General features: G+C 51.7%; 1 protein-coding gene and 1 pseudogene across 1 annotated transcript; one reads left to right on the top strand and one right to left on the bottom strand.

The window, feature by feature from the left end:
* Positions 1-7329: 7329 nt before the first annotated feature.
* LOC129201112 (olfactory receptor 14J1-like) lies at positions 7330-8271 on the bottom strand. Its single transcript, XM_054812275.1, has one exon. The coding sequence runs from the start codon at positions 8245-8247 to the stop codon at positions 7330-7332; it is 918 nt and encodes a 305-aa protein (XP_054668250.1). The 5' UTR covers positions 8248-8271.
* Positions 8272-10721: 2450 nt separating this feature from the next.
* LOC129201092 (olfactory receptor 10AG1-like) lies at positions 10722-11754 on the top strand (annotated as a pseudogene).
* The last annotated feature ends 3546 nt before the right edge of the window (positions 11755-15300 follow it).

Raw genomic sequence — 15300 nt, 5'->3', positions numbered from 1 at the left:
ACAGAAGGGTTTTCTCACGAGAAAAATCTGGATTCACAAAAACATGTGGTCCTAGTAGTTTGATTCTTTTTCCAAGGCATTCCTGCCTTTTTCCTGTGAGTTTTATGTATCTCACAGAGGTTTGTTCCTTTGTTACCTTTGTTTCCAAGACAACATTGGGGTTGGTGTGAGGGAAAAGTCACCATGATTGTTTTCTAATCTACCTACTGATTCATGTAAGTGTACCGAAAAAAAGAAATACCTTTGTTTTCTGAAAAAACTGTGAGATACCCACATGTATGTTAAATTAAGGCTTTAACTCAAAGCACCCATTTGTATGCAGGTTATCCACATGCCAGCATTTCCTGGTCATTTCAAAATGCCCTCAGACATACAGCCAATTCTTTGTAACTCTCCGATGTCTCAGCGCTTCGCAAGATCACAGGTAGAGCAGAGTTCCGGCCAGCTTTGCTGACGGGAAACTGCCAGAGAACTTCTCATACGGTGACTGTCTCACAGGCGGCATTTCTCAGAGCTGAAGGAAGCCCGTTCCAGTGAGCCCGGCCAAGCTGGACAGATGCCTGCAGCTGCTGCTGGCGGTGTCTGTGCTGCCACACTATCTCCGCATTTCAGGGCAGGCCAAAAGGCACTTACCGTTGTCAGGAGCCAAGAGGCAGGAGCACACTCCTCAGTCCCTGATGCTGCAGGAGGCAGCGGTGACCTCTTTTTCTCTCCGTCATTGCCCTGGAAACCACCTGGGATTTCAGGAGGTCTCTGCTCTGGCGTCCTGCTCACAACAGAATCAGGTATGGAGTCAGACAGTGTTGCTCAAGGCTTTATCCAGTTGGGGCTGGAAAACACCCAAGGTGTGAAACCAGTTCCAATGCTTGGATACCCTCGTGGAGAAAAAGATTTTCCTTATCTCTGCGCTGAACCTGCCTTATTCCATCATCTAACTCTTGTCTGTTTTCCCCCTGCCAAGCACCATGGTGACCAGACTGGCTCCATCTTCCCGAAGAAGTCTCCGTAGGGACTGGCAGGCTGCTACGAGGTTCCTGAGGCCGCCTCTTCTGCAGGCTGAACAAGGTTCTTCCCCTCAGTTTCTCCTCCCAGGCATGTGCTCCAGCCCCTGAGCATCTCGGAGGCCTCCCACTGCGCTCGCTCCCAGTTATCAACATCTTCCTCCATGGGGTGGCTTGACTGGCCAACAGCCCAGCAGGCACACAGCTGCTCACTCCCTCCTCCTCCTCCCCCTCCCCAGGGGGGGCCCCAAACTTGACACAGCAGCGTACAGGTGGTCTACAGAGCGATAAGCAGGGGGACACAGTCGCTTCCCTCACTCTCCTGCTGACACTCCAGTTCACACACTCCAGGACACCGCTGGTGGCCTTTGCTAGCAGGTCGCACGGTGGGATTGATCGTTGTCGTTTGTCCCCCAGCACCACCAGGGCCTTTGAGGCAGGGCTGATCCCCAGCCAGGCATTCCTCAGCCCCGGCCACTGCTGGTGTCAGTCTGTCCCAGGTGCAGGACCTGGCCTTTGTCTGTCTTCTCTGTCATGAAGTTCCTGACAGGACAGTCCTTCTGCCTGGCACGTTTCCCCTGAACAGCTTCGCTAAGGCACAGGAACGATCCCCCCCCCCCATTTAGTGTCATTGACACACGTGGTGAGAGTTGCCTCCTCCAGGTCATGGATGCAGGTGATAAACTGCACAGGGCCCAGGAGCATCCCCTGTGCTGCCCCACGATGCCCCAGGATGTCTCACTGGCCTCCACGTAGGGTATGACCCCTTCACCACTGCGCTCCCAGCCTGATCATCCAGCTGGTGTTTTACCCATCTGTTTGTCTACCCCTCCAGACTGTAATGGCCTAACGTGGGAGCAAGAATAGTGAGGGAGATCATGCCATGTGTCTTGCTGAAGCTGACGTAAACGATGGCCCCTCTTCTCGCCTCATGCATAACTGCAGTTAGTTTGTCATGAAGGCAACCAGGTTGGTGAGGCATGATATACCCTTGGGAAGTCCATGCTGACGGCTTGTGGACACGTTCTTCTCATCTGGGTGCCCAGATATGTCACCTGAGAAGACTCTACCTGATGGCACACTCCTCACCAAAGTGAGCTGGTGCAGCCTGGGGTTCCCTGCGTCGCAATGTTGGCCACTTTCCAAGACGGGTGCAGTTTTTGCACGTCCTCACTCACAAGAGACCTCTACCAAGCCTGTGAACTTTGAAAAGGGATATTCAAAAGAAATATTGATCTTCCCCTGTACCTTCATCATCACTACTCTGCCCATTATATGGAGTTTTTAATTTCCCTGATCTTTCCTATATTTTCACCTCTCCTGATAACAACAACCATTTCTAAAGTCATCTTTCCAGCAGACTGTCTAGACAAAGGCCTTTTCCATTATGCTCCAGTTTTCGCCTCCCCTTACTCTTTGTTCCTTCACATTCCTGTCACCCACCCCAAGCTGCTGTTTTGACATCAGGGAGTTAAATGCTTGCCCTGTGATTAAGTAGCTGTCCTGGTTTCAGCAGGGATAGAGTTAATTTTCTTCCTAGCAGTTGGGATAGTGCTGTGTTTTGGAGAGTATTGTTGATAACACACTGATGGTTTTAGTTGTTGCCAAGCAGTCAAGGACTTTTCATCTTCTCATATGGCCTGCCAGCGAGAAGTTGGGGGGCACCAAGAAGCTGGGAGGGGAGACAGCCAGGACAGCTGACCCAAACTGACCAAAGGGATATTCCATACCTTATGACATCATTCTCCATATAGAACTGGGGGCTTGCCAGGAGACGGGGCAGGTTGGGATCTTGCTGAGCATCGACTTCAGGTGGTGAGAAACTGTGCTGTTCATCACTTGTTTTGTATAGTCTATTATTATTATTGTTGTTATTACTAACATCATCATCATCCTTTTCTGTCCTATTAAACTGTCTTTATCTCAACCCATAGAGATTTCCTTTTTTCCATTTTCAGTCCTCTCCCCCATCCCAGGAAGGGGAGTTAGAGAACAGCTGTGGGGTTGGTTTAGGTGCCGACCAGATTAAATCACGACACTAGTCCAATTTGCTCTTTAGCCAACTCTTTAGCTGTGTTTATATCTAGCTTTTGGCACCTACCTGTCTAAAACATTCCTCATATGATTATCCCTTGGAGAAATGCAACATCATTAGAGGCAGCTTGTAGTAAGCATATGGTGCAGAGTGTGTTTTAATGTCGATGAAACTTTATCGTGCTTGACTTTTCTTTGCTTGCAAATAGGAAAAAAAAAATATACGTGCAGCCATTTCTCTAAGGAAAGCAAGTGCGGGTTGGTACAAAGGAGCTGTAACATCTAGCTGCAGAATTCAGTGGAGAAGTCTGATGTAAGGAAAAGTCCCCGGTGGCCAATGAGAGAAATGGTGGGGCTGGGGAGCTGAGGTGAAGGTTGTCCATGCTGTGTCAGACCTCAAGGGAGTGCTTTTCCTCCTGTCCAGGCGTCCTTAGGAGAGACCCTGGAGCAATATCTACTGAGGAATGCTGCCATCACCTCTTCTCTAAACTGAAAAGTGGTAAAATACACCCTTGGAAATAAAACCTCCTCTTTGTTAGAAGTTCTTTGAAATCTTTCTCCACAACTACACTAGGAAACAACTCCAATTATCTGTACAACTCTTGAAGACTTGAAGAAAATCACAGGGAGAGAGATGGCTCGTTAGGGCTTACTTTATTTTAATGAGTCCCATGGTGTATTTGGTGCTGAGTAACAAACCTCAGGTACTGAGAGGAGATTGCACAAACCTCTCAAAGACTCAGTGTAAAAGGAAAAAACCCAGAGTACCTTGAAGCATTGAGTCCCACTGAGCACCATGACCAGCAAAGGCTCCCCGAGGACTCGTTAGAAGGGATAATTGGAGGCCATGATTGCAGGCAGGCAAAGGTAATGTACAGGCAGCTGAGATGCAGAGGAAGCCCTGCTTTTGTTTGATGAAGCAGAAGGGCCAAGGCCTGACCCCCAGCCCCTGGGAAGGCAGATCCTGTCCTTCACGCCTTGCTCAGGGCTCTTCCTGGGGCAGTGGGATGTGGGGGGTGTTGTGCTGAGTGAAGGACAACGGGATGGCAGTTCCCAGCCTTACTGGGGGTGTGCAAGGAGGCAACGAGGCCCCCCCAGTGCCTTAGGACAACATGTCTCCTCACAGGCCTTGGTGGCAGAGACGATTGCCAAGGGGACACAGACTTGGGTTCTCTTGGCTACTTCCAGCCTTGCCAGCGCCCTTTGCCATCTCCACCACACGTTGTCCTACGCTGTCCCACAGCTGCTTCTTTTCCCTGCACACTGTAGACACCCATCTCACTTCCTCACCTTGCTCTCACCCTGGCATTTCCATACATTCACGGACATCTGTCCACCCTCACGCTCTGTTCCTTGAAACACACAGAGATGGACTGATCTCACACTCCTTCGGGATGACTTCTTGTACCACAGCACTACCCTTGGAGTGACAGTTCTTCCTCCTCATGTCCAGTCTCCACCTTCCACGCTGCACTGTGTGGCAGCGTTTCTCTCTCCTGTTGTTTCCTACCTCCAAGGAAAGCTCCACCATCTGAGAAACAACCCTTCAGGCAGGCATCCCAACCCACCAGTCTTCTTGAGGCCTTTCACCTGACCAGGCAGAAGTAACCTCACCATGATCTCCCAAGGCTGCTAGCCTTTCAGCTTCTCAGATGATAGACACGACCAAGCCGTGTGCCTGCTGCTGTCCCATCATGTTCTCAGGCAGAACAGACATGACCACCAAGATATAAGCCCCCTTCCTGGACTAAGCCTAGGTCCTTTGGCAGATGGGATCTCACAGACAATGTGCCAACCAGGTGCCTTCTGCTGGCCTGTCAGAGATGCTGGCAGATGTGAGCTTTAAAGCACATATCCCAGCCATGGGCCAAGGTCTGGCCTATCAGCTATTTCAGAGTGAAGTGACCTCAGAGTCCCTTTCTCAGCCACGTTCCTGCTGCTGGCCTATCACCTCCAGAGGCAGAACTGACCTCACCTCCCCATTTGCTTCCTACTGGATTATGAGGTACTTATACACAATTGACCACATCATACCATACCCAACCATCACCCTCTTTGTGGCCCAGTACCTGAGCAGGTAAAAGTAAGCTGCTTTCATCAAATTTATCCAGTAGATTTCCTACCAACAATTTGAGTGGAGAAATGTTCCTCAGAGGAACTGCTGTATTTCTACTGCTGCATTTTCTATCTCTACTTCGGCCTCTTTGTTTTGTCTTCTTCCTCTGTCGATTCTGTCTCCAAAAGCTCTCCAAGGGAGAGACTCATGGAATCATCAAATAACTCAGGTTGGAAGAGAGCCCTGAAGTTCATCTTGTCTGGCTATCCTGCTCAAGGCAGGGTTAACCTGATGAGGTCGCTCAGAGGCTCTGCCCAGTTTGGCATCATCCACAAAGGAGCTGAAAATGCCCTCTGTCACATTGTACAGGGAGTTAATAAAGACATTCAACAGGGTTGGCCCAATCCGACTACATGGAGACTATGGAGACCATGTCAAAGCCCTTGCTAAGGTCCAGGTACGAAACATGCCCTTCTTGTCCCTACCCATGTGGGTTCGGCAGTCCCTTCCTTCTCTTTCAAGTGCCTGTAAATCCCTGCAGGTGTATTTGGCCCATCACCTTCTCAGGGACTAAGGTGAGGTTGACCAGCCTTTAATTCTCCCAGTCCTCCTCCTTGCCCTTCTTGAAGAAATGTTTGATGTCTGCCTTTTCTGAGGATCCCAGAACCTCTCTGATTGCTCTGACACGTTTGAGGGCACAATCCAGAAAGGGTGACGCGAGCAGACAGGAGTATTTGCAATGAGCCTGTCCAAGGCGGGTGAGAGGAATCTCAAGGGGAAGTTGGGGGTTGTTCCTGCAGTCACAAATAGAAACGTCAAGGCCCTGTGAGATGTCCGCACCTGAGCTGGCCTCATTGACTCCTCATATACACAGGGGTGTTCAGAGCCACGAGTCCTTCCCTTGCAGACACAGAGGCAGTGCATCGCAGCAGTCACAGTGTCTCTCTGGCCTCTTGTTGCCACTCCGGGAGGAGGCTGGGAGGCACCTCAGCCCTGCAGTGTGTCGCCCTGCCCTGCACTCATCTGAGATGCCCCACGGCATGAGGAATGGACACCGGGACTTAGGTCCAAGGAAGCCCATCCCAGTGCTGCATTCAGGTGGTTTCCCAGGGGAAGTTACTCTCCCAGTGAAGTGACCTCAAGACACTGTCTGTCCCACAAGCCTTTTGTGGCACCTCTGAGGAACAGCTGATGGCATTCATGCTCACTCAGGTTCATGTCCCCACATGCACATGATGTGCATGCTTCTATCTCGTCTGTAAAATGTAGACGTGGACTTCTGACCTAGTCATGCAGTGTCCTCCTTCTGAACAGGAGGGACAAACCACCTCTCTGAGCTGGAGTGAGAAGCCAGTGTTGGGAATGGTGGTTGCAAGGGGCTGGCCTGTGATGATTGCCCTGGGGCACTTTCCTTGGGGTGTCCAGTGACCACAGGCACAGACCAGACCCTGCTCTGCTGGTCCTTCAAGGCTATCCCAGGAGGACTGGCTGTGCGAGGACACTGCTGCGTGCGTTCCCCCACCCTGCACATTCAAACACTTGGTCTGTTCACTGGTGTTTTCCTCACCAGGGCACTTTCTTGAGCTTGTTCTGGACAGCCACTTTGAAGGAAGACCTATGCCTTCAGGCACTGCCTCAGGAGGTCCCCTTGTCTGATGGAAACACTGTTATGGGGGCAAACTCTGTCAAAGTAGTGCCCATTGCCTGTCCCTGCCTATGATCACAGGACTGCCACGCAGCAGGACTCTGACCAAGCTGCCAGTGCTCTCAGGCCTTGCACCAAAACAAGAGCTCAGAAAGAGAGTGTGGAAGTGAAAAGAGAGCAGCTCAGGAAAGACCAAGCGCTGGTGCTGCTTGGCAGTGCTCCTGTGCTGGGACTCTTTTCCCCTCCACCTGTGCACACAGGCACTGACCTGCAGCTCCAGAAAGGTCTCTCAGGAAGGATCTCAAACAAACCAGTCACTGCAGGGTCCTTTGATTTCTTTAAATGTACAGACAGCCTTGCTTCTCATTAACACACTCTCTGGATCACACAGGAAAGGTAGATCCTGATGCAGAAGTGGCATGAATAATGACATTGCTTTGTGGACCACATTATCATCAGTAAAACAAAAGAAAAAAACCGAAATCCCCCCCAAAACAAAAGCAACAAAAACTTCAGAAGACAGGTTGGGGCTGCAATGAGTTATATTATGAGTGATATGGAGATGATGATGAACAGTTTATTGCTTCTGAAAATCATCCCGTCCTCAGTTTCCACACTGCATCCTTGAGCTCCTGGTTCCTCATGCTGTAGATGAGAGGATTCACGGCTGGAGGTACCACCGAGTAAAGAACTGCCATTACCAGATCCAGGGATGGGGAGGACATGGAGGGGGTCTTCAGGTAGGCAAATATGCCAGTGCTGATAAACAGGGAGACCACGGCCAGGTGAGGGAGGCATGTGGAAAAGGCTTTGTGCCGTCCCTGCTCAGAGGGGATCCTCAGCACGGCCCTGAAGATCTGCACATAGGACACCACAATGAAAACAAAACACCCAAATCCTAAACAGACACTAACCACAATTAGCCCAACTTCCCTGAGGTAGGCATCTGAGCAGGAGAGCTTGAGGATCTGGGGGATTTCACAGAAGAACTGGCCCACAGCATTGCCATGGCAGAGGGGTAGGGAAAATGTATTGGCCGTGTGCAGCAGAGCAGTGAGAAACCCACTGCCCCAGGCAGCTGCTGCCATGTGGGCACAAGCTCTGCTGCCCAGGAGGGTCCCGTAGTGCAGGGGTTTGCAGATGGCAACGTAGCGGTCGTAGGCCATGATGGTGAGAAGACAATACTCCCCTACAATAAAGAAGAGAAAGAAAAAGAGCTGGGCAGCACATCCTGAGTAGGAGATGGATCTGTTGTCCCAGAGTGAGCTGGCCATGGCTTTGGGGAGAGTGGTGGAGATGAAGCCCAGGTCTAGAAGGGAGAGGTTGAGGAGGAAGAAGTACATGGGGGTGTGGAGGTGGTGGTCACAGGCTATGACAGTGATGATGAGGCCGTTTCCCAGGAGGGCAGCCAGGTAGATGCCCAGGAAGAGCCCGAAGTGCAAGAGCTGCAGCTCCCGTGTGTCTGCGAATGCCAGGAGGAGGAACTGGGTGATGGAGCTGTCATTGGACATTTGCTGTCTCTGGGCATTGGGACCTGTCAAAGGAGGAAGAAGTAGTGACAAGTTAGGGTAGACATCTCAGAGAAGTATTTCTTCCAATTCTCATGGAAACCCCCCAAACCGCCTCTTTCCTTTCAGAAAGACCTTTTGCTGGTCCATTTAGTGAATTCGGGTGGGAGCTGGCTGAGGATCCCCCAAGTGGCACTTCTGCTTGTCGCTGAGAGAAACCTTGTGGGTCCTGTGTGGCAAAGGGACTGTCCCTTTGTGCCGAGGGACAGTCTGTCCGTCAGACCCGGTCTCAGTTACCCTAGGCTGTCACCTCCTTGAGCTGGAGGGCGATTGCACCCAGACCCCCCTGAGAAGAAAATGGACAATGGGGTGAATGCAGTTCCCAAGTGCCCATCTCCAAACTCCTCACATTGTCTCAGCTCAGCCCTCCCCTCCCAGCCAGGGACGCAGGGGGCTCATCACAGGTGCTTGCATACACCCTGCCAGCAGCATTTCCATGGCCTTAGTACTGAGGGGCTGCTACGTAACACACAGACGGAACGGGAAGGCTGTGCCCTTCTGGAAGACAGCCTGCAGCACAGCAGGATGGCCCAGGGAAATAACCAAATGTCCTCAAGATCACCTGTCCGGAACAGTGAGTTGGCTCACTGAGCCCTGCAAGCAGCATTGCCCGGAGCTCCCACCTTAGGTGGGAAGAAAGGCAGCATGAAGAGGAGGGGGGAACTGGAGAAATTCCCCAGTGCCCCTGTTGATGGAGGCAGTACGGGGACAAACGGATGAGCACTTGGGAGATTCCCCTCATCAGGGGTCCATCTGCCGAGGAGGTAACTCATGCCGTGGAGCACATGGCCTTCAAGGTGAAGGCCCTGCTGTGTGGCAGAACAGATCAGGGGCTTGGTCCGGGGAAGGCGTCGGCGCTGTAGCAAATGGCACAGAGGTGCCTGAATTCCCCCCCCCTCCCCTGGCATTTCTGGCAGCAGCTTCTTCTCACTCCCTGCCCATATCTCTGCAGCCTGGAGCTGTTCCTGCCGGGATTTGTTTCTCTGTCCCCACATCTCCTCCCTGTCAGTGCTCACAGACCCCATCGCACCCACTGTGTGCTCAGCTCTGCCCTGCAGACCCCTCCTGGAAGCAGGGACATCTCTGTGTGTGCGGGGGCTCAGCAGCAGTTCAGAGAAGTCTGAATTAGAACTGGGGTCTCCGTGCCTTCACCAGAGCAGAAAAATAAATTCCCATCTCCCACTGCCCCCCAGCTAATGAAGAGCGGAAAACTGAAAGCACAGGTTCCTGCACTTTCAGGTACATGTTGCCTTGATGTCCTGCTTCAAAAGGACCCTCTGCAAATGCCCTGGCGGGGGATCTGAACCTGTGAGCACCTCTGACCCATGCAACACCCTCTTGACTCCAGAAGGCCTCTGCCCTGCCAGGCATCACCCCTTCCACCCAGAGCTTATCCCCAGGTGCTGTGGGGAGCTCCCCAGGCAGGCTGAGTGCTGACCCTGGCAGGCAGCAGAGTCCCTGCTCCAGCACACAGCCCCTGGGGTGCAGGGACCCCACTCTGAAAGACAGCCCTGGGCACCCCTGGCTGCACACCTGGCTGCACACCCTTGCAGCCAGCCCCAGGAGAAGGGAAACTTCGTGTGCTGTCCCTCTGATGGTGCTACGCAGAAGCCCTGCTCTGGAGCATGTCCTTCTCCACAGTAAAGAAACTCTGATTGCCGTCCTGCCAGATCTTAGCTGCAGCAAGATGTGTGAGCTCTAGGAAGCCCCTCCAGGACATTTGTGTATCGACCTGGAGCCAGACACTTACCGTGTCAAGGCCTGTGTAGATTTCTCCAACAGCGAACTCTCAGCATTAGCCCACTCCACAGTGCCTGTAATATCTCTGCCGTTTCCCCCTCTGCCCTCGCTGCCTGCAGGCAGTGCCCTCAGCCCTGCTGCGCTTTGCAGAGGAGCTGCTCCTGGGCAGAGCTGTCTCTCTGCAGCGCTGCCCGCTTGCCATGAGCTCCCTCCATCCCAGGAGCCCAGCCCAGCTCAGGAGCAGAGGACCAGCCCAAGGCAGCACTTTCTCTGCCCCCTCTGGGCTCCCTCCAGGTGTCCCTGGGGCTCTGGGGGAACCTGCTGTGAAACAGGCTGAAGCAATCACTGATGTTCCCTCCCTCCGCTGGGGAAGGACACTTCTTTCCAGTAGAGTCATTTCTCCAAACAGACTGAGTCATGTCCAAGATTCACCTTTTCATGTCCCATCATTAGAGACAGGAAACCAAGACAGTGACCAGGAGGGATCTCCTTTACCTCTGCTGAGGGAAGGGATGCACCCGAGTCATTAGACGCATCTTAGTTGTAGTTTTATAGTCCTGGGGCTGGAAGGGGACTCAGCTCCCTGCCACAAACCCTCAGGATGTCGGCTTCCTCTTGCCTCAGTTAAGGTGGGCACAAAACAGGCACCTGCATGTGAGCTGCTTGTCCCAGCTCGCATGGTAATTCATGAAGATAAAGGCCATGAGTGAGCTGCTGAGACACAACACCTGGTTATCTTTGAGATGCCAGAGGTGACCAAGATGTGTGCTGGTAACTGCAAGATCTAATGGAGCACTTCCTAGAGACAGGGCAGCATCTGGGGCCACCACCTTGGAGGCTGGTGGGAAATTTCTTTGGCCAGGTGAAATGACAGCAGATGCCCACGTTTATGACAACTGAAACTGTAACTATACCTTAGCTCCAGGGCATCCTATAGAGGTCTTCAACTGACCAAAAGGAGTGCCTTCCTGAGGAACCTGTCCTTCCTGGAGATCTGCTACACGTCAGTCACTCTGCCAAAAATGCTGGTGGGTTTCCTGATGGAAGACGGCAGGATCTCCTTCCTTGGCTGTGCTGCCCAGCTCTATTTCCTGGTTTTGTTGGGCAGCATCGAATGCCTTCTCCTGGCTGCCATGGCCTACGACCGCTACATAGCCATCTGTGACCCCCCTGCACTACACCCTCATCATGAGCAGGGGTGTCTGCATCAGACTGCTGGTGGGGTCGTGGGTGGTCGTCGTACCAGTGCAAGTAGGACAGACCTACCAGGTGTTCACTTTGCCCTTCTGTGCATCCCTGGACCTTCGCCACTTTTTCTGGGATGTCCCCCCTCTGCTGGAACTGGCCTGTGCAGACACTTTCTGGAACCAAGTGATGCTGTACACCATCATCCTGGTCTTTGCGATCCTTCCCTTCTCCTTCATAGTTATTTCTTACATTAAAATTATCAGGGCAATTCTGAGAATACCTTCAGTTCTGGGCAGACACAAAGCCTTTTCCACCTGCTCTTCACACCTCGGGGTGGTGACACTCTTCTATGGCTCAGCCACAATCGTCTACTTAAAGCGACGGTCAAGGGATTCTGTAGACCCTGACAAGTACCTTGCCCTGTTCTACACAATTGTGACCCCCATGTTTAACCCTGTCATCTATAGCCTGAGGAACAAGGAAGTGAGAATTGCCTTGAAGAGACTCCTATGGACAAAGTGATACTACAGAGTATGTAAAATAGCCCCAAATAGTCCCAAATGCCCCACTGGGGTACGTGGTTGTCTGAAAAAAGGCATCGCACATTTGCCCCAAAAAACCCCACATGTCCAGCCTGGCTTCCATCCTCCTCAAGAAGGGGGAAGGTGGCCTGAGGCATTCCTGGTATGTCATGCCCCACCATGATTAATGCAAACAGCTCCTTCAAGCTCTGTCTGACCAATGTAAAGTTAAAGGGAAATAGTCGAATCGTGGTCAGTAGTCAATGAGGCCCAAAGGTGACACAACCGATGAAGAGATGACTACCCTCAGGTTTGAGAAATCACTTGCTAGACCCCATGGACTGTCTAGAGTGTCACCGCATGGAATCAACCTAAAAACATTAAAAGTCATGAAGGTCATCTTCCCCTGCTATGATGTCTTGCACTGAGTTGTGTAATGCTTCACTAACTTGACAGAAAGAATAAACAAAAAAAGTCACCGGGGGGAAAGTCCAGCACTGGGATAGAGTCCCAGGGACCCGTGGAGTGTCTTTTTGCCATGGTTTAATACCAGTCGGCAACTAAGCACCACACAGCAGCTTGCTCACTCCCCACCCTGGTGGGACAGGAGAGACTCGGAAGGGTAAAAGTGAGAAAACTGGGGGGCTGAGATAAAGGCAGTTTATTAGGTAAAGCAAAAGCCGTGCACACAAGCAAAGCAAAACAAGGAATTCCTCCATCACTTCCCATCAGCAGGCAGGTGTTCAGCCATCTCCAGGAAAGCAGGGCTCCATCACGCGCAATGGTTACTTGGGAAGACACACACCGTCACTCCCAATGCCCTCTCCTTCCTTCTTTTTCCACCAGCTTTTATGGCTCAACACGATGTCATATGGTATGGAATATCCCTTGGTCAGGTGAGGTCAGCTGTCCCAGCCGTGTCCCCTCCAAACTTCTCGCTGGTGGGATGGTGTGAGGAGCAGAAAAGGCCTTGACATCGTGCAAGCACTTCTCAGCAGTAACTAAACCATCCCTGTGTTATCAACACTGTTGTCAGCACACATCCAAAACACAGCCCCATGCAAGCTACTATGGAGAAAATTAACTCCGTCCCAGCCAAAACCAGCACACGCATTTATGTACTGAATCTGCTTTGCCAGTCTGAAACTGTCTCTTTAAAAAATGAGCCAGTGGGGGGTTGTAGCCCAAATGCCTATGCAGCATGAAGTGGGTTTCCCCAAATGGAGCAGCTTTGCACAATGTCTGCTCCACGAAGGGGAAATATCTCAGCCTGCAATTGCAAATGGCTGATGCTGTGGAGGACAAATGTGTTTCCTGAGACAATATTCGATAAGCAAACAATACAAAAAGATTGGGAAGGTGAATGGGTAGGACAGAAACAGGAAAATTGCCCATCCACTGGAGCTCTGCAGAAGGAGGCTGGAGTGGTGCCCAGCATGAGGTGGTACAGTGGGATCAGTACCTAGACAAGACTTTTGTAGGGAAGGCTTTGCAAAGGAATAGCCTGACCTCACCCACCTGAAAAATAGACCCCGGGCAGCGTATTGAAGTGATGGTGAGATATGTCCCGGGGTAAAAGACCTTTGATGAGAGAAGGCTGGAGAGCTTTGGGTTGCAGAGATTGGAGGTAGTCCTCTGGCAATCTGAGTAGACTAAGCTTTGGAAAGGAGGAAAATAAAAACGCTCTCAAGGTTGTTTAAGGAATTAGTGGTCCTGTCACTAATAACACGAACAGCACAGTGCTCTAATGGAATTCCTTCTTTTTCTTCATTAGGATTAATCAAAGCACTTCAATTTCATTCCCAACATTCATTTCTACTTTACAAAAGAGCCATAAGTTCTCAGCAGTTAGCCTCTGGCATGAAGTTCTTAAAACGCAGTGCTGCTTCTCTCACTGTTACCATTTCAATATTACACTTCTTAGACAGTATTGCCCTTAAATTATCCCTGCTTCATCTCTCTCCTCCCTGTTGTGTGGAGGAGAGGGAGGTGGAAGAGGGAGCTGTTGCTTTTTTAGCCACAGGCGGCCAAGGGACAGACCCCAGCTTATGCAAAAGCACAAAGGAAGACAACATTTCCATGTGGTGTACACTAACACAACACCGCTACCTGCATTTCCAGTCTCTGATGTGCTAACTGTGCGGCAGGGAGCCTGGAAGCTCTGAGCTCCCTTCATCTGCCCTGCAATTCAGCATGTAAAATGAAACTAACCTCCTCAAAGAGATTCTTCTGGTTCTCTTCAGAACCTACAGCACCACATTTGCCAGGAGACGGGCCAGGACAGGGAAAGTGGACTCGCATTCCTCTGCACAGAAAGCTTAGGTGTTCCTGGGAAGCTCGGGAGGCATGGCATACCGATTCCTGGGTTCAAGGAGCCGCTCAAAGGCTTTGTGTCCATTTCCATAACGGTGGATTCAATGCCTGGCACACGTGCAGCCTCTGTACTGGGATGCTGATGTCTATGGAGCAACCTGCTCCGACCTCCGAGCTGGCCCTGCTTGGAACCAAAGGTAGAACTAGAGACCTCCTGAGTACAGGAGCATTCCACCCTGAATCGTCCTATGACCCCCTGCTGCAGAGACCCCCACCTCCAGCTGAATCCTTTCTCCTGGGGCACACTGCAAGGCACAGGCTTATGGAAGGGTTGTTGGGAAAGGGAGCGCTGGGATCTCTGGTCCAGCCTCCCAGCAAAGGGTGGGGTATCGCCAGTCCCACAGTCAGCTTGGCTGGAAACTGAAGACCTCCAAAGATGGAGATCACAGAGAGTTCTGGGTGTCCTGCTGCCATCAGCAGCACCCTCTGTTCACTCTTTCTGAAGGCCCAGTGTGAAGGTCCCAGGAGGAAACTTGTGGCTGTTGCCTCTGCCAGGATTCAGCTGCCTTTGAGTGTCCTGCTCCTCACCTTCAGCAGACTAAAGAGACCCAGTTCCTTCTGCCTCTCCACACGGCTCATGCTTTAGGCCCCAACTCTCATCATGACAAACTGCCTCTGGACATTCTCCAGTTTCTCCATCCACCTTTCAAAATGGGAAACCCACTGGCTCATATGGCATCCATCATAACTCCCATGCCCTTCTCCTCAGGACACTCCTCAGCCAGGCACGTCATGGTCCTCATGCATGCGGTTTATTCTGCTCCAGATGCAGACCTTGCCTTTCTGTTGGCCAAAGGCACGAGGGTGTGAAGGTCCCTCTGGCCTGAAACTCCCACATGTCAGCATTCGAGTTTTGTGGGTCAATGCCTCCAGCAGCATAGCAATATGGGGATTTCTCTCCTGCCAAGTATCAATAATTGTTCCCTATTCCTCTGCCAGGGCAATGCCCTGGACCTGTTCCGACATGAAATCACCCAGATCCTCAGGCTCCCCTGCTCAGATGTCCACCTCAGTGAGGCTGGGTTTATTGTGGTTAGTGTCTGTTTAGCATTTGGTGTTTTGTTTTCATTGTGGTGTCCTATGTGCAGATCTTCAGGGCCGTGCTGAGGATCCCCTCTGAGCAGGGACGGCACAAAGCCTTTTCCACGTGCCTCCCTCACCTGGCCGTGGTCTC

The sequence above is a fragment of the Grus americana genome, unplaced genomic scaffold (assembly GCF_028858705.1).
Source record: "Grus americana isolate bGruAme1 unplaced genomic scaffold, bGruAme1.mat scaffold_778, whole genome shotgun sequence".
Lineage (NCBI taxonomy): Eukaryota > Metazoa > Chordata > Aves > Gruiformes > Gruidae > Grus > Grus americana.
The sequence above is the reverse complement of the archived record's forward strand: the minus strand, read 5'-3'. Positions and strand labels throughout refer to the sequence as shown.